General features: G+C 41.2%; 1 protein-coding gene and 1 pseudogene across 1 annotated transcript in view; both read left to right on the top strand.

Moving 5' to 3' along the window:
• Positions 1 to 1170: 1170 nt before the first annotated feature.
• LOC148569379 (uncharacterized) lies at positions 1171 to 7973 on the top strand (annotated as a pseudogene).
• Positions 7974 to 8887: 914 nt separating this feature from the next.
• The window catches only part of LOC148569377 (uncharacterized), a 46755-nt gene continuing 32058 nt past the window's right edge, over positions 8888 to 23584 (top strand). Inside the window, exon 1 of the mRNA XM_088485015.1 lies at positions 8888 to 9512. Coding sequence (XP_088341141.1) covers positions 8888 to 9512 — 625 coding nt within the window. The remainder of the gene's footprint in view (positions 9513 to 23584) is intronic.

The raw sequence follows: 23584 nt of genomic DNA, 5'->3' as shown, positions 1-23584 counted from the left end.
GTCGGGTTGGCTCTATAACCGACAGATGATATCGTCAGCCACTAGGGACAAGCATTCATCATATGCATACTATATGAATTGTTTGAGCTTGCCTATTTGACTGCATATTACTTGCTAATTGTCTAAATGCCTTATCTGTTCCTATTTGTATATCTCTTGTTTGATTTAACTGTGTTTGCTACATTATACTCCTGCTGGTGGTTGGGAGGTCTGAAGAAATTGGAAAGGGAAGTATTAGTTAGACTGAAGGATCTTTAGTCAGTTGCCACTTACGGTTTAGCTTGTTTATAAGATTTGATATTATCTGGAGGAAGTTCTAGGATTGCCTTCGGCTTTCCTCTATTATTATGTATTATATATGTGAAAGCTGTTACCATGCTGGGGACCTCTGGTTCTCAGCCATGCGGATTTTGTGGTTTTCAGATGCAGGACGTGAGGTTTCTCGCTGAGGCATGCTGGAGACTTCTGGATTAGCGAAGATCCTTTGTTCTCGGGACTCTGTTGGTTTATATGTTTTGCTTAGATACTTTTATCTCCATTACATAATACAAACTGTGATGACTCCTCTTATAGGAGATTTTGGAGAATAGGTTCTCTGTATTTATGTCCCTTTGGGTTTCCTTTGGGGTTTCCTTATTTTATTATATGTATATATTGCTATGCTCAGACCGGTTATCTTCGCAACCGGATTTTGAGTCTTGATATTCCTGTTTTTGACGCTCCTTTGTATATATACAATCTCACGTTAACTTATCCTTTGCTCGTTATGTTATCGATCGGAGTGTTGCGCTTTCGTGTTGCAATTTTTGTTTACCCCTTTTTCCACAAAGGCTCCTAGTTATAATCCTTATTCACACTAGTATATGTACTAAATTTTAATTCTAGAGGTCGTAATACCTTGCCATCTCGAAATTATGACTTAAGCATAAGACTCTGTATGGTAGGGTGTTACATTATGATATCAGAGCAGTTCGTTCTTGTAGAGCCTGAGGGACGGACTGACTATGCTTCTGTGCATTCTCTGTATGTGTGTTATGTGCTATTAGTATATCTGCTTGATATAATTGGCATAAACGTTCATGAGCATGCATCTGGGAATTTGAAGTACTAGACTCCCGATATTGAGACTGATCAACTTAATATCGATTGTTTGGTGTGTATAGGAACCAGATGGCGCCTCGTGGATGCAGTAGAGGCCGTGGGAGAGGTCATACGAATGCTCGTGCACCAGAGATTAACCCTACTGACCCGGTAAACTTTATGACTGCGTTGGAGAACATGGCTGCTGCTATGCAAGCCACTGCTGAAGCTTTTGGGCAACAGATGAATAACCATGGCAACGACGGAAATAGAGCTCAGGGACCAATAGAGATCAGAACTTTCGCTGTGTTGGTGAAGAAGTGTAGGGTTGCTGAAGAGTGTGTGAAGAAGGCAGCTGCTGAGAGAGGGAGTCACAAGGGATCATTCCCACAGAACCGAGGGAAGAGCTTTGCACCTAGAGGTCCTCTTTTCAAGCGGGGAGGTTCTTTTAGGAGGCCCAACAACAACAACTCCCGAGGAAAAAGGTTTGGGAAGCAGCCACAGAATGAGCAAGCTTGTGCTAGGTGTGGAAGTCACCATCCGGGAGCCCCGTGCAAGGCCGGGTAGGGCTTGTGCTATTACTATGGTAAGGTAGGACATAAGGTCCCAAACTGTCTGGAGAAGAAAAAACAAGGTGCTGGGAAAGCACAACAGACTGGTCGGGTGTTCACCACCTCAGCTATGGGTACAGAGGGATCCGAGACACTCATTCGAGGTAACTGTGAAATGGTTGGTCAAACTTTAAATGCTTTATTTGATTCGGGAGCATCGCATTCATTCATTGCATTTGAGAAAGCCCATGAGTTAGGATTGAAGATTGTAACCTTAGGTTATGACCTAAAAGTGTATAATGCTACCCATGAAGCCATGGTGACTAGACTAGGATGCCCGAAAGTTTCGTTTAGGTTCCAGCAGCGTGATTTTGTCCATAATTTAATCTGCTTACCGATGATCGGTCTTGATCTTATCTTGGGATTGGACTGGTTATCTGAGAACCATGTCCTGCTTGATTGTTCTACAAAGTCGGTGTACTTTATGCCGGAAGATACAGAAGGGCTGGTCGTGGTGAATAATTATTACTTGAATTCGATGATGGTGAACTGTTCTGGAATCGAATGTCAGGGTATCCTGTTGTTACTCGCGGGTGTTTCGGGTGATGATCAAAGGATGGATCAGATTCCGGTAGTGTGTGAGTTTCCGGAAGTTTCCCGATGATATTGAGGAATTTTCACCTAACCGAGAGGTCGAGTTTGCTATTGAATTGGTGCCTGGGGCGGGACCAATCTCAAGTGCTCCTTATAGAATGTCACCGTTAGAGATGGCCGAGCTAAAGTCTCAGTTAGAGGAATTGTTGGGTAAAAACTTTATCTGACCAAGTGTTTCCCCGTGGGGTGCTCCAGTGTTTCTGGTAAAGAAGAAAGATGGAAGTATGTGGCTCTGTGTGGATTACAGGCAGCTGAACAAGGTCACCATAAAGAATAAGTACCCAATGACGAGAATTGATGATCTCAGGGATTAGTTACAAGGAGCTGGGGTTTTCTCCAAGATCGATTTGCGATCCGGTTATCACCAGATAAGGGTGAGGGGTGAGGATATCCCTAAGACCGCTTTCAGGACTCGTTATGGTCATTACGAGTACACTGTAATGTCTTTTGGGTTGACGAACGCTCCTGCAGTGTTTATGGATTACATGAATAGAGTGTTCCGTCCGTTTCTGGATAAATTCGTTGTTGTCTTCATTGACGACATACTGATTTACTCCAAGACTGAAGAGGAGCATGCGGAACACTTGCGGACCGTGTTGCAGATTTTAAAGGAGAAGAAACTCTATGCGAAACTGTCTAAGTGTGAGTTCTGGAAGAGTGAGGTAAAGTTTTTGGGTCACGTGGTGAGTAAGAAGGGAATAGCCGTAGATCCAACTAAGGTGGAAGCTGTGATGGATTGGAGGCAACCAACCACAGTAACCATGATAAGGAGTTTTCTGGGTTTAGCTGGCTATTTCCGAAGGTTCATCAAAGGTTTTTCACAATTAGCCTTGCCGTTGACAAAGTTAACCTGCAAAGACACTCCGTTTGTTTGGACTCTTGAGTGCTAGGAGAGCTTTCAGGCATTGAAGAAAAAGTTGACCACTGCACCTGTGTTGGTGTTACCTGAGCCGAACGAACCGTTTGAGGTGTACTGTGATGCCTCACTAAAGGGTCTAGGGTGCGTGCTGATGCAGCATCATAATGTGGTGGCATATGCCTCACGCCAGTTGAGACCTCATGAAGTTAGTTACCCTACGCACGATTTAGAACTCGCTGCGGTTGTGTTTGCCTTGAAGGTGTTGAGGCATTACCTCTATGGGGTTAAGTTCCAAGTCTTCTCCGATCACAAGAACTTGAAATATCTCTTTGATCAGAAAGAGCTTAATATGAGGCAGAGAAGGTGGATGGAATTATTGAAGGACTACGACTTTGAGTTGAATTACCATCTGGGAAAGGCGAATGTAGTGGCGGATGCGTTAAGTTGGAAGTCGTTATATGCGGCTTGGATGATGCTTCAAGAGGAGAAGTTGCTCAAGGGATTCGAGAGTCTGAAAATTGGTGCTCGAGAAGTATCTGGAACTTTGTGTTTGAGCCGATTAGAAATCTCATGTGACTTTAAGTCCGAACTCCTAAAGGCTCATGAAAATGAGGAAGCGTTATGGAAGGTGTTACCGGCTATCGAGCAAGGAAAACAGTGGAGAGTGTCGGAAGAAAAAGATGGGTTATGGAGATTCAAGGGTAGGATCATTGTGCCGGATGTTGGCACTTTGAGGCAAGATATCTTAAAGGAGGCACACAAAAGCGGATTCTCCATTCACCCGGGAAGTACTAAGATGTACCATGATTTAAAGGCGATGTTTTGGTGGCCAGGTATGAAGAATGATGTGGCGGAATATGTTTCAAAGTGCTTAACTTGTCAAAAGGTAAAGATTGAACATCAAAGACCTTCCGGGATGTTGCAACCTTTAGAGGTTCCGCAATGGAAGTGGGAAAGTATTGCAATGGACTTTGTGTCGGGATTGCCAAGGACTAGGACTAGTTTTGATGTTATCTGGGTGATTGTGGACCGGCTGACGAAGTCAGCTCACTTTTTGCCCATTCGGATGACTTACACCCTTGAGGATCTAGCACGGTTATACATAAAGGAGATTGTGAGGCTCCATGGTGTACCTGCTACTATAATCTCTAATAGAGATCCTCGTTTCACTTCAAGGTTCTGGGGTGCATTTCAGAAAGCTTTTGGATCCCGATTAAGCTTGAGTACAGCTTACCATCCTCAAACAGATGGTCAATCCGAGAGGACGATCCAAACACTAGAGGATATATTGAGAGCTTGTGTTCTGGACCAGCCAGCGAGTTGGGATCGATATATGCCGTTAGTGGAGTTTGCATACAATAATAGTTACCATGCGAGTATCAGAATGGCTCCGTATGAGGCTTTGTATGGGAGAAAATGTCAATCTCCGCTATGTTGGTATGAAGCTGGAGAGAAAGGCTTGTTGGGGCCGGAGATGATAGCTGAGACCACTGAACAAGTCAAGAAAATTCGAGATAGGATGCTTACAGCGCAGAGTCGCCAGAAGAGTTACACCGATCAGAGGTGAAAGCCCTTGGAATTTGAGGAACGAGATCATGTTTTCCTTACGGTTACTCCAACCACGGGAGTAGGTAGGGCGATTAAAGCAAAGAAGTTGAATCATCGGTACATCGGTCCATTTCAGATCCTGGAAAGGGTTAGACCAGTGGCATATCGGATGGCTCTACCACCTCATCTTTCGAACCTGCACGACGTGTTTCACGTGTCGCAGCTTCGGAAGTACACTCCTGATGCTAGCCATGTGTTAGAACCTGAATCGGTTCAGTTAAGGGAAGATTTGACGCTTCCAGTGGCTCCAGTCAGAATTGATGATACTAGTATCAAACGGTTGCGTAGAAAAGAGGTTTCATTAGTCAAAGTGGCTTGGAGTTAAGGCGGTGTTGAGAAACACACTTGGGAACTTGAGTCGGAGATGCGAACGGATTATCCGCACTTATTCTCAGGTAATTGAATTTGAATTTTGTGGGCAAAATTCCCAATTAGGTGGGTAGAATGTAAAACCCGGTTAATTAACGGCTAATTAACCCATAAATGAGAATTTATTCTAGAAATCCAAAAAGTGATTTTTATGGCTAAAGATGATAGAGGAGATTGAGACGAGAATTTCAGTACCAATTTTATAGAAATCAGACCAAGATTGGACCGAACGGGCCAAACCGGGCCAACCAAACCCAAAGTGGGCCCTTGGCCCAACTAAACTAAGCCAAAACCCTAGTTTTCATCACTCTCTCTCCTCATTTGTTACACACACACGCTGAAATGGAGTAAGGGAGGGTAAGAACACTCTCTCAAACTTCTATCTCTCACTTGATCTTCAAACTACCATAACTTTTGATCTAGAGCTCCGATCGCTGCACCGTTTACGGCAACGTGTTCATCGCGGAGAGCTCTACAAAACCTATACAATCAATCTTGAGATAAGCCACGTTTTGCTCTTCGAATTTCCAGCCTTGATTTCGAGTTTCATGAGCAAAATGTTGAGATTTTGGACTCTTTGATGTTATAGGACCCAACTCTCTTGAAGGAGAAGGTTAATCTTGTCTCCTTGAACCTTGGGTGTGGTAAGATTCTCAACCCTAGTGTAATTTGTTGTTCTATGATGTTTGGGTATTGAGATGTTGTGTATGGGTATGATGATTGTGGCTTAGGTTGTGTATATGTGAATATTGGGGCTTGATTGAGACCTTGGAAAGCTTGAAAAGGGATTTTTGGTGGTAAAAATCTGTTCTTAGAGGTGTTGAGACCTAGAGGACTTGTGGACAAGTGGTTTGGAAGTGCTCCGGTTGAGCTTGGGAAATCGGCTAAGGTATGGTCTCGGTTTCTCGTATCTAATATGTAATGTGGTAGGAAATACTTAGGCTAGAGGCCCTAAGATAGGCATTGAATTGATGATGTTGTTGAATGGTTGAGATATATGATGTGATCATATATGTGATTATGAATATTGATGCCTTGATTGTGTGATATATGAGAAATGCATGTTGTGATAAATGCATGATGAATGATTGAGGTTGAATTGGTGGGTGGTACCATGTTGATGGTGAGTATGATGATGATTATGTATAATGATGGTTGATTGGAAATGGTATTATTGGAAATTGGGATGAGGAAGGATGTATGACATGATATTGTGTTTGTCCTTTAGCCATTGATTGAGAAGTGTTAAAATGGTTGGATGGTGATTTTGGGAATTTTGGTAAAGTGTCCATGTGTGAGTTGAGGATGGCTTGATGTTGATTTTGGTAAATTTTGATTGATTTCAAAAAGGGTTGAAATTGGCATATTTTGGTTGATTTTGAAAATAGTTGAAAATGGCTTGTTTTGAAAATGACACTATGAAAACATGGTTTTTGGGCATATTTTGACGGGACATAACTTGGACTACGGATCCCCATTTTGTACCAAATTTGTTTAGATATGAAATTGGATCCGGGATGTCCATGCCGTTGGAAGAACGGGCGGAGAACGATTTAAAATGAGAAAGTTATGTCCGTCGGAAGGTTGGGGGTTGAATCTGTGAATTCTGCAGCTTTTAACTTAGAAAATTTTTAGCAGAATGACCCTCCGCGCGTAGGCGCACTTGGCGCGTACGCGCCGTTCTTCAAGAAAGCACCATCCACGCGTGCGCGTGGTGTGCGCGGGCGCGTCGATGCACTGCACCAAATGCCCAGCTATTTTTCTGAGAGTTGTGCCAGAATTGTGCCAGTTTTGTGCCTGGGGCGCAAGTGCACCCACACGTACGCGTGGCTGACGCTTGCACGTCGTTTGGCTATTTTTTAATCCGCAGGTCCGCGCATATGATGCTTGCGCGTCGATGAGTTTTGTGGCCATCCACGCGTGCGCGTGGAGTGCGCGTACGCGTGGCCCTGTTTTCACCCCAAAGTTGATTTCTGACTTTTAAAGGCCAAATTTCATACTTCTAAGCCTCCGATCTCACCACTTATGTCTTAAATCATTATGATATGCCTAGCAATGAGAGAAGGAGCTAGTGAATATGGTAACTTGCGAGTGAAGCAAGGGAAAAATGAATGATCAATGAGGATCAAAGATGATTATGTGAGATGCGGAGGATGGCGGTGGAAGTGCTTGTTATGCCATGGGCCGAAGGGCCGTAATTGTTAATGAATTGGCTGGTTATGGATTTAACCGTGAGCCGGATGGCTGGATCATTGCCGTGTTACGACGGAGCCATGATTATGGCTAAGTATAAATGCATATATGCTGTTAAATGAATTGTGAATGTTTGCACTTCCACTATCAGAGATGAGGGTTTTCCTGGGAGGAAGCAGTGGCTAGCCACCACGTGCTCCAGGTTGAGACTCGAAGCTCTTTTGAACCTATGTCGTCAGGGTGGCCGGGCACTATGAAAGCCCCGGATGAGCTCACCCCCAAAAATATTCACCAGCGAGGGTGATGGATATGGATCATGATTATGATCACGATTTGTTGAGTATAACTCGAGTTGGGGAGACACGACAGAGGGACAGTCCAATGGTTAGCTACCAGGACTTGTCGGGTTGGCTCTATAACCGACAGATGATATCATCAGCCACTAGGGACAGGCATTCATCATATGCATACTATATGAATTGTTTGAGCTTACCTATTTGACTGCATATTACTTGCTAATTGTCTAAATGCCTTATCTATTCCTATTTGTCTATCTCTTGTTTGATTTAGCTTTGTTTGCTACATTATACTCCTGCTGGTGGTTGGGAGGTCTGAAGAAATTGAAAAGGGAAGTATTTGTTAGACTGAAGGATCTTTAGTCAGTTGCCACTTACGGTTTAGCTTGTTTATAAGATTTGATATTATTTGGAGGAAGTTCTAGGATTGCCTTCGGCTTTCGTCTATTATTATGTATTATATATGTGGAAGCTGTTACCATGCTGAGGACCTCTGGTTCTCACCCATGCGGATTTTGTGGTTTTCAGATGCAGGACGTGAGGTTTCTCGCTGAGGCATGCTGGAGACTTCTGGATTAGCGAAGATCCTTTGTTCTCGGGACTCTGTTTTGGTTTATATGTTTTGCTTAGATACTTTTATCTCCATTACATGATACAAACTGTGATGACTCCTCTTATAGGAGATTTTGGAGAATAGGTTCTTTGTTTTTATGTCCCTTTGGGTTTCCTTTGGGGTTTCCTTATTTTATTATATGTATATATTGCAATGCTCGGACCGGTTATCTTCGCAACTGGATTTTGAGTCTTGATATTCCTGTTTTTGACGCTCCTTTGTATATATACAATCTCACGTTAACTTATCCTTTGCTCGTTACGTTATCGATCGGAGTGTTGCGCTTTCGTGTTGCAATTTTTGTTTACCCCTTTTTCCACAAAGGCTCCTAGTTATAATCCTTATTCACACTAGTATATGTACTAAATTTTAATTCTAGAGGTCGTAATACCTTGTCATCTCGAAATTATGACTTAAGCATAAGACTCTGTATGGTAGGGTATTACATTATGGTATCAGAGCAGTTCGTTCCTGTAGAGCCTGAGGGACGGACTGACTATGCTTCTGTGCATTCTCTGTATGTGTGTTATGTGCTATTAGTATATCTGCTTGATATAATTGGCATAAACGTTCATGAGCATGCATCTGGGAATTTGAAGCACTAGACTCCCGATATTGAGACTGATCAACTTAATATCGATTGTTTGGTGTGTATAGGAACCAGATGGCACCTCGTGGACACGGTAGAGGCCGGGGGAGAGGTCATACGAATTTTCGTGCACCAGAGATTAACCCTACTGACCCGGTAAACTTTATGACTGCGTTGGAGAACATGGCTGCTGCTATGCAATCCACTGCTGAAGCTTTTGGGCAACAGATGAATAACCATGGCAACGACAGAAATAGAGCTCAGGGACCAATAGAGATCAGAACTTTTGCTGTGTTGGTGAACAAGTGTAGGGTTGCTGAAGAGTGTGTGAAGAAGGCAGCTGCTGAGAGAGGGAGTCACAAGGGATCATTCCCACAGAACCGAGGGAAGAGCTTTGCACCTAGAGGTCCTCTTTTCAAGCGGGGAGGTTCTTTTAGGAGGCCCAACAACAACAACTCCCGAGGGAAAAGGTTTGGGAAGCAGCCACAGAATGAGCAAGCTTGTGCTAGGTGTGGAAGTCACCATCCAGGAGCCCCGTGCAAGGCCGGGTGGGGCTTGTGCTATTACTATGGTAAGGTAGGACATAAGGCCCCAAACTGTCCGGAGAAGAAAAAACAAGGTGCTGGGAAAGCACAACAGACTGGTCGGGTGTTCACCACCTCAGCTATGGGTGCAGAGGGATCCGAGACACTCATTCGAGGTAACTGTGAAATGGCTGGTCAAACTTTAAATGCTTTATTTGATTCGGGAGCATCGCATTCATTCATTGCATTTGAGAAAGCCCATGAGTTAGGATTGAAGATCGTAACCTTAGGTTATGACCTAAAAGTATATAATGCTACCCATGAAGCCATGGTGACTAGACTAGGATGCCCGAAAGTTTCGTTTAGGTTCCAGCAGTGTGATTTTATCCATAATTTAATCTGCTTACCGATGATCGGTCTTGATCTTATCTTGGGATTGGACTGGTTATCTGAGAACCATGTCCTGCTTGATTGTTCTACAAAGTCGGTGTACTTTATGCCGGAAGATACAGAAGGGCCGGTCGTGGTGAATAATTATTACTTGAATTCGATGATGGTGAACTGTTCTGGAATCGAATGTCAGGGTATCCTGTTGTTAACCGCGGGTGTTTCGGGTGATGATCAAAGGATGGATCAGATTCCGGTAGTGTGTGAGTTTCAGAAAGTGTTTCCCGATGATATTGAGGAATTTCCACCTAACCGAGAGGTCGAGTTTGCTATTGAATTGGTGCCTGGGGCGGGACCAATCTCAAGTGCTCCTTATAGAATGTCACCATTAGAGATGGCCGAGCTAAAGTCTCAGTTAGAGGAATTGTTGGGTAAGAACTTTATCCGACCAAGTGTTTCCCTGTGGGGTGCTCCAGTGTTACTGGTAAAGAAAAAAGATGGAAGTATGCGGCTCTGTGTGGATTACAGGCAGCTGAACAAGGTCACCATAAAGAATAAGTACCCATTGCCGAGAATTGATGATCTCATGGATCAGTTACAAGGAGATGGGGTTTTCTCTAAGATCGATTTGCGATCCGGTTATCACCAGATAAGGGTGAGGGGTGAGGATATCCCTAAGACCGCTTTCAGGACTCGTTATGGTCATTACGAGTACACTGTAATGTCTTTTGGGTTGACGAACGCTCCTGCAGTGTTTATGGATTACATGAATAGAGTGTTCCGTCCGTTTCTAGATAAATTCGTTGTTGTCTTTATTGACAACATACTGATTTACTCCAAGACTGAAGAGGAGCATGCGGAACACTTGCGGACCGTGTTGCAGATTTTAAAGGAGAAGAAACTCTATGCGAAACTGTCTAAGTGTGAGTTCTGGAAGAGTGAGGTGAAGTTTTTGGGTCACGTGGTGAGTAAGAAGGGAATAGCCGTAGATCCAACTAAGGTGGAAGCTGTGATAGATTGGAGGCAACCAACCACAGTAACCGAGATAAGGAGTTTTCTGGGTTTAGCTGGCTATTACCGAAGGTTCATCAAAGGTTTTTCACAATTAGCCTTGCCGTTGACAAAGTTAACCCGCAAAGACACTCTGTTTGTTTGGACTCCTGAGTGCTAGGAGAGCTTTCAGGCATTGAAGAAAAAGTTGACCACTGCACCTGTGTTGGTGTTACCCAAGCCGAACGAACCGTTTGAGGTGTACTGTGATGCCTCACTAAAGGGTCTAGGGTGCGTGCTGATGCAGCATCATAATGTGGTGGCATATGCCTCACGCCAGTTGAGACCTCATGAAGTTAGTTACCCTACGCACGATTTGGAACTCGATGCGGTTGTGTTTGCCTTGAAGGTGTGGAGGCATTACCTCTATGGGGTTAAGTTCCAAGTCTTCTCCAATCACAAGAGCTTTAAATATCTCTTTGATCAGAAAGAGCTTAATATGAGGCAGAGAAGGTGGATGGAATTATTGAAGGACTACGACTTTGAGTTGAATTACCATCCAGGAAAGGCGAATGTAGTGGCGGATGCGTTAAGTCGGAAGTCATTATATGTGGCTTGGATGATGCTTCAAGAGGAGAAGTTGCTCAAGGGATTCGAGAGTCTGAAAATTGGTGCTCGAGAAGTATCTGGAACTTTGTGTTTGAGCCGATTAGAAATCTCAAGTGACTTTAAGTCCGAACTCCTAAAGGCTCATGAAAATGAGGAAGCGTTATGGAAGGTGTTACCGACTATCGAGCAAGGAAAACATTGGAGAGTGTCGGAAGAAAAAGATGGGTTATGGAGATTCAAGGGTAGGATCATTGTGCCGGATGTTGGCACTTTGAGGCAAGATATCTTAAAGGAGGCACACAAAAGCGGATTCTCCATTCACCCGGGAAGTACTAAGATGTACCATGATTTAAAGGCGATGTTTTGGTGGCCAGGTATGAAGAATGATGTGGCGGAATATGTTTCAAAGTGCTTAACTTATCAAAAGGTAAAGATTGAACATCAACGACCTTCCGGGATGTTGCAACCTTTAGAGGTTCCGCAATGGAAGTGGGAAAGTATTGCAATGGACTTTGTGTCGGGATTGCCAAGGACTAGGACTGGTTTTGATGTTATCTGGGTGATTGTGGACCGGCTGACGAAGTCAGCTCACTTTTTTCCCATTCAGATGACTTACACCCTTGAGGATCTAGCACGGTTATACATAAAGGAGATTGTGAGACTCCATGGTCTACCTGCTACTATAATCTCTGATAGAGATCTTCGTTTCACTTCAAGATTTTGGGGTGCATTTCAGAAAGCTTTTGGAACCCGATTAAGCTTGAGTACAGCTTACCATCCTCAAACAGATGGTCAATCCGAGAGGACGATCCAAACACTAGAGGATATGTTGAGAGCTTGTGTTTTGGACCAGCCGGTGAGTTGGGATCGATATATGCCGTTAGTGGAGTTTGCATACAATAATAGTTACCATGCGAGTATCGGAATGGCTCCGTATGAGGCTTTGTATGGGAGAAAATGTCAATCTCCGCTATGTTGGTATGAAGCTGGAGAGAAAGGCTTGTTGGGGCCGGAGATGATAGCTGAGACCACTGAACAAGTCAAGAAAATCCGAGATAGGATTCTTACGGCGCAGAGTCGCCATAAGAGTTACACCGATCAGAGGCGAAAGCCCTTGGAATTTGAGGAACGAGATCATGTTTTCCTTAAGGTTACTCCAACCACAGGAGTAGGTAGTGCGATTAAAGCAAAGAAGTTGAATCATCGGTACATCGGTCCATTTCAGATCCTGGAAAGGGTTGGACCAGTGGCATATCGGATGGCTCTACCACCTCATCTTTCAAACCTGCACGACGTGTTTCACGTGTTGCAGCTTCGGAAGTACACTCCTGATGCTAGCCATGTGTTAGAACCTGAATCGGTTCAGTTAAGGGAAGATCTGACGCTTCCAGTGGCTCTAGTCAGAATTGATGATACTAGTATCAAACGGTTGCGTGGAAAAGAGGTTTCATTAGTCAAAGTGGCTTGGAGTTAAGGCGGTGTTGAGGAACACACTTGGGAACTTGAGTCGGAGATGCGAACGGATTATCCGCACTTATTCTCAGGTAATTGAATTTGAATTTTGTGGGCAAAATTCCCAATTAGGTGGGTAGAATGTAAAACCCGGTTAATTAACGGCTAATTAACCCATAAATGAGAATTTATTCTAGAAATCCAAAAAGTGATTTTTATGGCTAAAGATGATAGAGGAGATTGAGACGAGAATTTCAGTACCAATTTTATAGAAATCGGACCAAGATTGGACCGAATGGGCCAAACCGGGCCAACCAGACCCAAAGTGGGCCCTTGGCCCAACTAAACTAAGCCAAAACCCTAGTTTTCAGCACTCTCTCTCCTCATTTGTTACACACACACGCTGAAATGGAGTAAGGGAGGGGAAGAACACTCAAACTTCTATCTCTCACTTGATCTTCAAACCACCATAACTTTTGATCTAGAGCTCCGATCGCCGCACCGTTTGTGGCCACGCATTCATCGCGGAGAGCTCTACGAAACCCATACAATCAATCTTGAGGTAAACCACATTTTGCTCTTCGAATTTCCAGCCTTGATTTCGAATTTCATGAGCAAAAATATTGAGATTTTGGGCTCTTTGATGTTTTAGGACCCAACTCTCTTGAAGGAGAAGGTTAATCTTGTCTCCTTGGACCTTAGGTGTGGTAAGATTCTCAACCCTAGTGTAATTTGTTGTTCTATGATGTTTGGGTATTGAGATGTTGTGTATGGGTATGATGATTGTGGCTTAGGTTGTGTATATGTGAGTATTGGGGCTTGATTGAGACCTTGGAAAGCTTGAAAAAGGATTTTTGGTGGTAAAAATCTGTTCTTGGAGGTGTTGAGACCTAGAGGACTTGTGGACAAGTGGTTTGGAAGTGCTCCGGTTGAGCTTGGGAAATCGGCTAAGGTATGGTCTCGGTTTCTCGTATCTAATATGTAATGTGGTAGGAAATACTTAGGCTAGAGGCCCTAAGATAGGCATTGAATTGATGATGTTGTTGAATGGTTGAGATATATGATGTGATCATATATGTGATTATGAATATTGATGCCTTGATTGTGTGATATATGAGAAATGCATGTTGTGATAAATGCTTGATGAATGATTGAGGTTGAATTGGTGGGTAGTACCATGTTGATGGTGAGTATGATGATGATTATGTATAATGATGGTTGATTGGAAATGGTATTATTGGAAATTGGGATGAGGAAGGATGTATGACATGATATTGTGTTTGTCCTTTAGCCATTGATTGAGAAGTGTTAAAATGGTTGGATGGTAATTTTGGGAATTTTGGTAAAGTGTCAATGTGTGAGTTGAGGATGGCTTGATGTTGATTTTGGTAAATTTTGATTGATTTCAAAAAGGGTTGAAATTGGCATATTTTGGTTGATTTTAAAATGAGAAAGTTATGTCCGTCGGAAGATTGGGGGTTGAATCTGTGAATTCTGCAGCTTTTAACTTAGAAAATTTTTAGCAGAATGACCCTCCGCGCGTAGGCGCACTTGGCGCGTACGCGCCGTTCTTCAAGAAAGCACCATCCATGCGTGCGCGGACGCGTCGATGCACTGCACCAAATGCCCAGCTATTTTCCCGAGAGTTGTGCCAGAGTTGTGCCAGTTTTGTGCCTGGGGCGCAAGAGCACCCACGCGTACGCGTGGCTGACGCTTACGCGTCGTTTGGCTATTTTTCAATCCGCGCGTCTGCGCGTATGACGCTTGCGCGTCGATGAGTTTTGTGGCCATCCACGCGTGCGCATGGAGTGCGCGTACGCGTGGCCCTGTTTTCATCCCAAAGTTGATTTTTGAGTTTTAAAGGCCAAATTTCATACTTCTAAGCCTCCGATCTCACCACTTATGTCTTAAATCATTATGATATGCCTAGCAATGAGATAAGGAGCTATTGAATATGGTAACCTGCGAGTGAATCAAGGGAAAAATGAATGATCAATGAGGATCAAAGATGATTATGTGAGATGCGGAGGATGGCGGTGGAAGTGCTTGTTATGCCATAGGCCGAAGGGCCGTAATTGTTAATGAATTGGCTGGTTATGGATTTAACCGTGAGTCGGATGGCTGGATTATTGCCGTGTTACGACGGAGCCATGATTATGGCTAAGTATAAATGCATATATGCTGTTGAATGAATTGTGAATGTTTGCACTTCCACTATCGGAGATGAGGGTTTTTCTGGGAGGAAGCAGTGGCTAGCCACCACGTGCTCCAAGTTGAGACTCGAAGCTCTTTTGACTCTATGTTGTCAGGGTGGCCGGGCACTGTGAAAGCCCCGGATGAGCTCACCCCAATAAATATTCACCAGCGAGGGTGATGGATATGGATCATGATTATGATCACGATTTGTTGAGTATAACTCGAGTTGGGGAGACACGACAGAGGGACAGTCCAATGGTTAGCTACCAGGACTTGTTGGGTTGGCTCTATAACCAACAGGTGATATCATCAGCTACTAGGGACAGGCATTCATCATATGCATACTATATGAATTGTTTGAGCTTGCCTATTTGACTGCATATTACTTGCTAATTGTCTAAATGCCTTATCTGTTCCTATTTGTATATCTCTTGTTTGATTTAGCTGTGTTTGCTACATTATACTCCTACTGGTGGTTGGTAGGTCTGAAGAAATTGGAAAGGGAAGTATTAGTTAGACTGAAGGATCTTTAGTCAGTTGCCACTTACGGTTTAGCTTGTTTATAAGATTTGATATTATCTGGAGGAAGTTCTAGGATTGCCTTCGGCTTTCCTCTATTATTATGTATTATATATGTGGAAGCTGTTACCATGTTGGGGACCTCTGGTTCTCAGCCATGCGGATTTTGTGGTTTTCAGATGCAGGACGTGAGGTTTCTCGTTGAGGCATGCTGGAGACTTCTGGATTAGCGAAGATCCTTTGTTCTCGGGACTCTGTTTTAGTTTATATGTTTTGCTTAGATACTTTTATCTCCATTACATAATACAAACTGTGATGACTCATCTTATAGGAGATTTTGGAGAATAGGTTCTCTGTTTTTATGTCCCTTTGGGTTTCCTTTGGGGTTTCCTTATTTTATTATATGTATATATTGCTATGCTCGGACCGGTTATCTTCGCAACCGGATTTTGAGTCTTGATATTCCTATTTTTGACGCTCCTTTGTATATATACAATCTCATGTTAACTTATCCTTTTCTCGTTACGTTATCGATTGGAGTGTTGTGCTTTCGTGTTGCAATTTTTGTTTACCCCTTTTTCCACAAAGGCTCCTAGTTATAATCCTTATTCACACTAGTATATGTACTAAATTTTAATTCTAGAGGTCGTAATACCTTGCCATCTCGAAATTATGACTTAAGCATAAGACTCTGTATGGTAGGGTGTTACAATATACATTTGAACCTGTTTTGACAAAGTATACCTTTTTAAGTTCTTATTCCGAGTTCTTTGTAAATAAATTGTGATTTAGTTTTCCTCTTATTTGACGATAATTACAGCCATTCTTCAAATATTAACAAAATCGCTTTTGATTTAATATGCACTTCTTTATATAAACTTTGAAAGTTCCTTATACAATTTAAAACTAATTATTTCCAATACCTCGCTTGTTCTCTCACTGATTTATGGAAATATATTCACTTTAAATACAACTTGATTTTCTAACAATTTTATTACAGTTTTTACAAATATCTTTATTTGATTATATATTTAGATATTCTTCAAAGAAAGGTTTTTGTCTCTTTCCAGTTGGTTTTTGTTTGGTAAGCTTCACCTAATTTATTTTTAATTCGAATTTGGTTTAGCATACCACATTATTTATGCAATTGTTGTTCTTACAAAAAAATGTTGGACTCATGTCTTTATTCTTATGAATGGACCAATTTCTTTCTTAAGCCTTTCATTTCTGTGGATGTCATATTTGATTCTATTTTTAATTACTCTTTTACTTTTTGTTTTTGAACGTCACCAGTAGTCTTAGTTTTCCATTTCTTGTGAATCTCATACTCATCCGAGTCAACTTGAATTCATTTCCATCTAAAGCACCATTTGTCTTTTTATTTGTCTTCTTTAGTCAAAGGTTCTTTCTTGAGAATTTTCTATTGATTGAGTTGTCTTCCTGGCGCATTTTATATTCCTTTGGACCAATTGAAAACTCGTTTAATAATCCATGCCTAGTGAGTTCTTGTTTGAATTCCCTTGATTTAAAGATCCTTTCTTCCATGGACTGATTTCTTTTCAAGCGCATCGTAATCTTCTTAAATGATTCTTGCGAGGCGGTTACTCCAAGTATACTTTTAGAATTTTGTTTTGATCCATTTTTGAAAAGGTTTTGAATTCTTTTGAAGAAATTTAAGTTTTGAATCAACTTTTTTAGTTGTTAAGTTCCTTCTTAAGCTTTTCATTTCTATGAGTGACATGCTTTATGAATCCTAATTGAAATCCTTAAATTTAAGTTTCTTTCTTGAAATGAGTTGGTTTCCTTCTTAGCGCATCTTAATATTATTGAACATCCTTATAAGGATGTGATTTCAAGTATATTATTGGAGTTTTGTTTTAAACCTTTTTAAACAAGTTTTGGTTTATTATTATGCAAAGTTGTCCTTGACTTTGCATTCCTTTACTTGAGCAGTGCCTCTCTTTGATGTGATTTGAACTTGTTTTGATGCGATATAACCATCGATTGAAATTTTAATAAAATCGCTTTCAATTCAGCCTACACTTCTTTACCTTATACTCTAAAATTTTTTGTATATGATTTAAACTTGTTCGACTGTAATGTAACCTCTTTTCTTTTATGAGCAAAACTTTATCTCAAGTTCCTTTCCAACAAGATCGCAGTTTTTATGCATGCTTGAAAAAGAAAAGAAAATACAATTTTGCTCTTAGCCAAATTAATCTTTCCATTTACAAATTGTGTAATCTATTTCCACTTGAATTTATATTGAAATAATGCCATATTTACACTCTTATTAATCTTTTGAAGGATGTATGTTACTCATTTTCTCTTACAGAACATGAAATGATTTTCCCTTAAGTTTTCCATTCTTTACGAACAATGTATTCGAAAGTATTTTTAAACCATACTATTGAGTTCTATAAGCTTTATCTTTGGTTTTGGATATTCTTCTTCTGTAGATCTCATATTTTTTTTACTTAGTTTGAACTTGTTTCAAACTAATACGCTATTTTTCTCCTTATTGATCCTATTGAAATTTTTCTGATTCAAGAGTTATCCTTGTAGTTACCAATGGACTCCTTTCCAACACTCCTCATTGCTTGTGCATCCATGTTTACCTGTAATTTCATTAATTCTTTCAAATTTTTATGATTACTGTCTTTTTCGCTTGTCATTTCCTTCAAAAAAAAATCTTTTGTCCTTCTGAGAAAATTCGAGATTTGTTTTAATGCCACCTGCGATCTTAGATACGGCAAGTAATATGTTAAATCTTAGAGCACGGTTAGTGAATGTGGAAGATGAAGCTTGTAAGTGTGCGATGCTAAAAGATGTTATGGAGTTGTGTTTTACGCAAAAAAGGTTTTGTCAATGTTGGATTTGTGATTGGTAGCGAGTTTGCGGAGTGATAGATAAGGTGGAGAACTCCCGAGGGATCTGTTTGATAAAGTGTAGTTGGGAATAGTGAAGTTACATCATGTTGAAGTTTAGGAAGTTGAATCCCTGAGGTTGGTGTGAGATCAGTGTTGAGAACGTTAGCCACGTTGTTTCAATACCAGTCTGCTTTGTGATCTTTTGCACCAAGCTTGTTTTGTAGCTTTTGTTTCGCATCACACTTATATCCTTATATCCTCATGCCATATAAAAATCTTGGTATATGAAACTGTATGTATATATGCTGCAATCTTTTGTTTTTCTTTAAATGTGATTGAAAATAAAGTGATATGAAGTCTCTTTCATTTTGTATCAATTTTCTAGGACGAAAATTTTTATAAGGTGGGTAGGATGTAAGACCCAATATTTTCAAATAAATCTTATTATGAGTTAATTTTAATTTATTTATTCATGAGAAATTTTATTTTCAGAAATTATTTTTATTAAAGCTAATTATATCAGATTTTGATAATTAATTAGAATTTTACCTAATTTTATAATTATTGAATTATTTTCTATATTTAAATTACAAAATTAGTAGTTATGGAATGACAAGAATTTTTATGTGATTTAATTCAAATAATTGATATTTCTATGATTTAATACTTCAAGTTTTAGGAATAAAGAAAATTAATCTTATTATCTTATAAATTCAATTAAAGAATTTGATTTCAAACTAATTAGTATTTTAAATACAACAAATGATATATTTTAAAATAATTTTCAAGATTAAATTATATTTCAAATTAACACTTTATACCCTAATTTGATTAAAATTAACCAAATCTAAATTAAACCCAAAAACCCTCAATTTTATACACAAACCCTAATTTACTACCCTAACCCACCCTCACTCTTCTCTCAGCACAACAGCCTTTCCCCAAAACATTTACCATAACCTTTTCCCCAAAACATTTAACCTAACCTTTACCAGCTTCAGACAAAAAGAAAGGAAAGAAATAAAAAAAAAGAAGAAAATAAAAGGAAGAGAGAGAGGGGGGACTGATCGGGGAAGAGGGGAAGAGAGAGTAAGACCCGAGAGAGAGCTGAATGGGAAGAGAGGGAAGGAGAATGCGCCACTGCCGCTGCCCAACCGTGTCGCTGCCGTCTCGTGGAGCTGTCGACGAACTATCGCGCGCGAGAAACATGTGCTGTTGCCGCCATCGCCGTCGCGAAGAAAGGAGCTCAGAGGAGAGAAAGCCCGTGCGACGCTGAGGGAGGAGGACGCGGGCCGGTGCCGCGAGGAGGAGCGCGACCTGCTGCGTGAAACTACGCCGCCATGTGTTGCTGCCGTCGCCGAGCTCCCGTGGCTGCCGCCGGCAAGATTCGAAGAGAGAGAAGCTCGAGGAGAGAGAGAGAGATTGACGGAGGGGGTTCTGTTCGCGCAACTGTGCCTCCACTGCCTTTCACCGCTGTAAATCCGCCATCATCCACCACGCCGCACCACGCCAAGTCGCCACTAGAAACTGTCAATGAAGTCCCTTTTTCCTTTGGTAAGCGTTATCGTCTCTGAAACCTTTGAAATCAGTTTTCCGTCATAGCCTGTTATAGTAACTGTGATGATGGTAACATAGGGCCGAGATGTGGTTCTCGCATGCTGAGTTTAGTAGTCATGCACGCGACATCGAGCTGCCGTGTTGCCAACGGAGTCACCGCCGCTCATTTTTCTCGGCTATTCGTAAGTTCGGTAAGCTGTTTCCTATTCCGAATTCTCTCAGTCGCTGCTCTATTATATGTTTCTAAGTCCTTGCAACATTAATGCTTTAGGTTTGAGTTTCGATCCTTATGTGCCGTGATTAGAGTTGCCATAATTGCGGCTGCCGTGGATTTCGGGCTGTGAGAAAAAGAGTTTCTATGAGACGATAACGCTTACCAAAGGAAAAAGGGACTTCAGTGATAGTTTCTGGCGGCGACTTGGCGTGGTGTGGCACGGCGGATGATGGCGGATTTGCAGCAAAGAAAGGTGGTGCACGAAATTGTGATCATCAACAATGGCGCCAAAGGACTTGGAGCTCTCAAACGTGAATCACAATTTGTCACAATTCTGCACAACTAACCAGCAAGTGCACTGAGTCGTCCGAGTAATAAACATTAAGTGAGTAAGGGTCGATCCCACGGAGACTGTCGGCTTGAAGCAAGCTATGGTCATCTTGTAAATCTCAGTCAGGCGGATTCAAATGGTTATGGAGGATTGATAATTAAAGATAAATAAAACATAAAATAAAGATAGAGATAGAAATACTTATGTAATTCATTGGTAGGAATTTCAGATAAGCGTATGAAGATGCTTTGTTTCTCCTGAACCTCTGCTTTCCTATTGCCTTCTTCCAATCATTCATACTCCTTTCCATGGCAAGCTTTATGTTGGGCATCACCGTTGTCAATGGCTACTTCCCGTCCTCTCAGTGAAAATGTTCTACGCACGCTGTCACCGCACGGCTAATCATCTGTCAGTTTTCGATCATGTTGGAATAGGATCTATTGATCCTTTTGCGTCTGTCACACGCCCAACAATCGCGAGTTTGAAGCTTGTCACAGTCATCCCTTCCCAGATCCTACTCAAAATACCACAGTCAAGGTTTAGACGTTCCGGATTTCAGGAATGGCCGCCAATAATTCTAGCCTATACCACGAGGGTTCCAATCTTAGATTAGAAATCCAAGAGATACACATTCAAGCTTGTTTGCATGTAGAACGGAAGTGGTTGTCAGTCACGCGTTCATAGGTGAGAATGGTGATGAGTGTCACATAATCATCACATTCATCATGTTCTTGGGTGCGAATGAATATCTTGGAGAAGAAATAGACTTGAGTTGAATAGAAAAACAATAGTACTTGTATTAATTCATGAAGAACAGCAGAGCTCCACACCTTAATCTATGGTGTGTAGAAACTCCACCGTTGAAAATACAAAAGTGATAATGGTGATCATTGGCTTCGGCCCCAAAGAGGGAATCCGAAGAGCCAAGATGAAAATACAATAGTAAAAGGTCCTATTTATAGAGAACTAGTAGCCTAGGGTTTACAGAAATAAGTAATTAATGCAGAAATCTTCTTCCAGGCCCACTTGGTGTGTGCTTGGGCTGAGCATTGAAGCTTCCATGTGTAGAGACTTTTCTTGGAGTTAAACGCCAGCTTTTGTGCCAGTTTGGGCGTTTAACTCCAGCTTTTGTGCCAGTTCTGGCGTTAAATGCCAGAATTCTTGAGCTAACTTGGAACGCCTGTTTGGGCCATCAAATCTTGGGAAAAGTATGGACTATTATATATTGCTGGAAAGCCCAGGATGTCTAATTTCCAACGCAATTGAGAGCGCGCCAATTGGGTTTCTGTAGCTCCATAAAATCTACTTAGAGTGCAGGGAGGTCAGAATCCAACAGCATCTGCAGTCCTTTTTCAGCCTCTGAATCAGATTTTTGCTCAGGTCCCTCAATTTCAGCCAGAAAATACCTGAAATCACAAAAAAACACACAAACTCATAGTAAAGTCCAGAAATGTAATTTTTAAATAAAAACTAATAAAAACATAATAAAAACTAACTAAAACATACTAAAAACATACTAGAAACAATGCCAAAAAGCGTATAAATTATCCGCTCATCACAACACCAAACTTAAATTGTTGCTTGTCCCCAAGCAACTAAAAATCATATATCATAAAAAAGAATAGAATGTACAATGAATTCCAAAAACATCTATGAAGATCAATATTAATTAGATGAGCGGGGCTTTTAGCTTTTTGCTTCTGAACAGTTTTGGCATCTCACTTTATCCCTTGAAGTTCAGAATGATTGGCATCTATAGGAACTCAGAATCTAGATAGTATTATTGATTCTCCTATTTAAGTATGTTGATTCTTGAACACAGCTACTTTATGAGTCTTGGCCGTGACCCTAAGCGTTTTGTTTTTCAGTATTACCACCGGATACATAAATGCCACAGACACATGACTGGGTGAACCTTTTCAGATTGTGACTCAGCTTTGCTAAAGTCCCCAGTGAGAGGTGTCCAGGGCTCTTAAGCACACTCTTTTTGCTTTGGACCACGAATTTAATCGCTCAGTCTCACGTTTTCACTTGACACCTTCACGCCACAAGCACATGGTTAGGGATAGCTTGGTTTAGCCGCTTAGGCCAGGATTTTATTCCTGTGGGACCTCCTATCCACTGATGCTCAAAGCCTTGGATCCTTTTTATTTTACCCTTGCCTTTTGGTTTAAAGGGCTATTGGCTTTTTCTGCTTGCTTTTTCTTTTTCTTTCTCTCTTTTTTTTTTGCATATATCTTTTTTTCTGCAAGCTTTTCACTACTTTTTCTTACTTCAAGAATCAATTTTATGATTTTTCAGATTATCAAATAACATTTCTCCTTTTCTATCATTCTTTCAAGAGCCAACAATTTTTAACATTCATGAATCAACAAATTAAAAAATATGCACTGTTCAAGCATTCATTCAGAAAGACAAAAGTATTGCCACCACATCAAAATAATTAAACTGCTTTAAAATTCGAAATTCATGCACTTCTTTTCCTTCTTCAATTAAAAACATTTTTCATTTAAGAAAGGTGATGGATTCATTTTTATAGCTTCAAGGCATAGACACTAAGACACTAATGATCATGTAATAAAGACACAAACATAGATAAACATAAAGCATTATTTTTGAAAAACAGAAAATAAAGAACAAGGAGATTAAAGAACGGGTCCACCTTAGTGATGGCGGCTTGTTCTTCCTCTTGAAGATCTAATGGAGTGCTTGAGCTCCTCAATGTCTCTTCCTTGCCTTTGTTGCTCCTCTCTCATGGTTCTTTGGTCTTCTCTAATTTCATGGAGGAGGATGGAATGCTCTTGGTGCTCCACCCTTAGTTGTCCCATATTGGAACTTAATTCTCCTAGGGAGGTGTTGATTTGCTCCCAGTAGTTTTGTGGAGGAAAATGTATCCCTTGAGGCATCTCAGAGATTTCATGATGAGGAATTTCCTCATGCTCTTGTCCATGAGTGGGATCTCTTGTTTGCTCTATCCTTTTCTTAGTGATGGGCTTGTCCTCATCAATGAGGATGTCTTCCTCTATGTCAATTCCAGCCGAATTGCAAAAGTGACAAATGAGATGAGGGAAGGCTAACCTTGCCAAAGTGGAGGACTTGTCTGCCACCTTGTAGAGTTCTTGT

The sequence above is a fragment of the Arachis ipaensis genome, chromosome B4, assembly GCF_059453495.1.
Source record: "Arachis ipaensis isolate K30076 ecotype BB chromosome B4, ASM5945349v1, whole genome shotgun sequence".
Taxonomy (NCBI): domain Eukaryota; kingdom Viridiplantae; phylum Streptophyta; class Magnoliopsida; order Fabales; family Fabaceae; genus Arachis; species Arachis ipaensis.
This window is presented reverse-complemented; position numbering and strand designations above follow the sequence as displayed.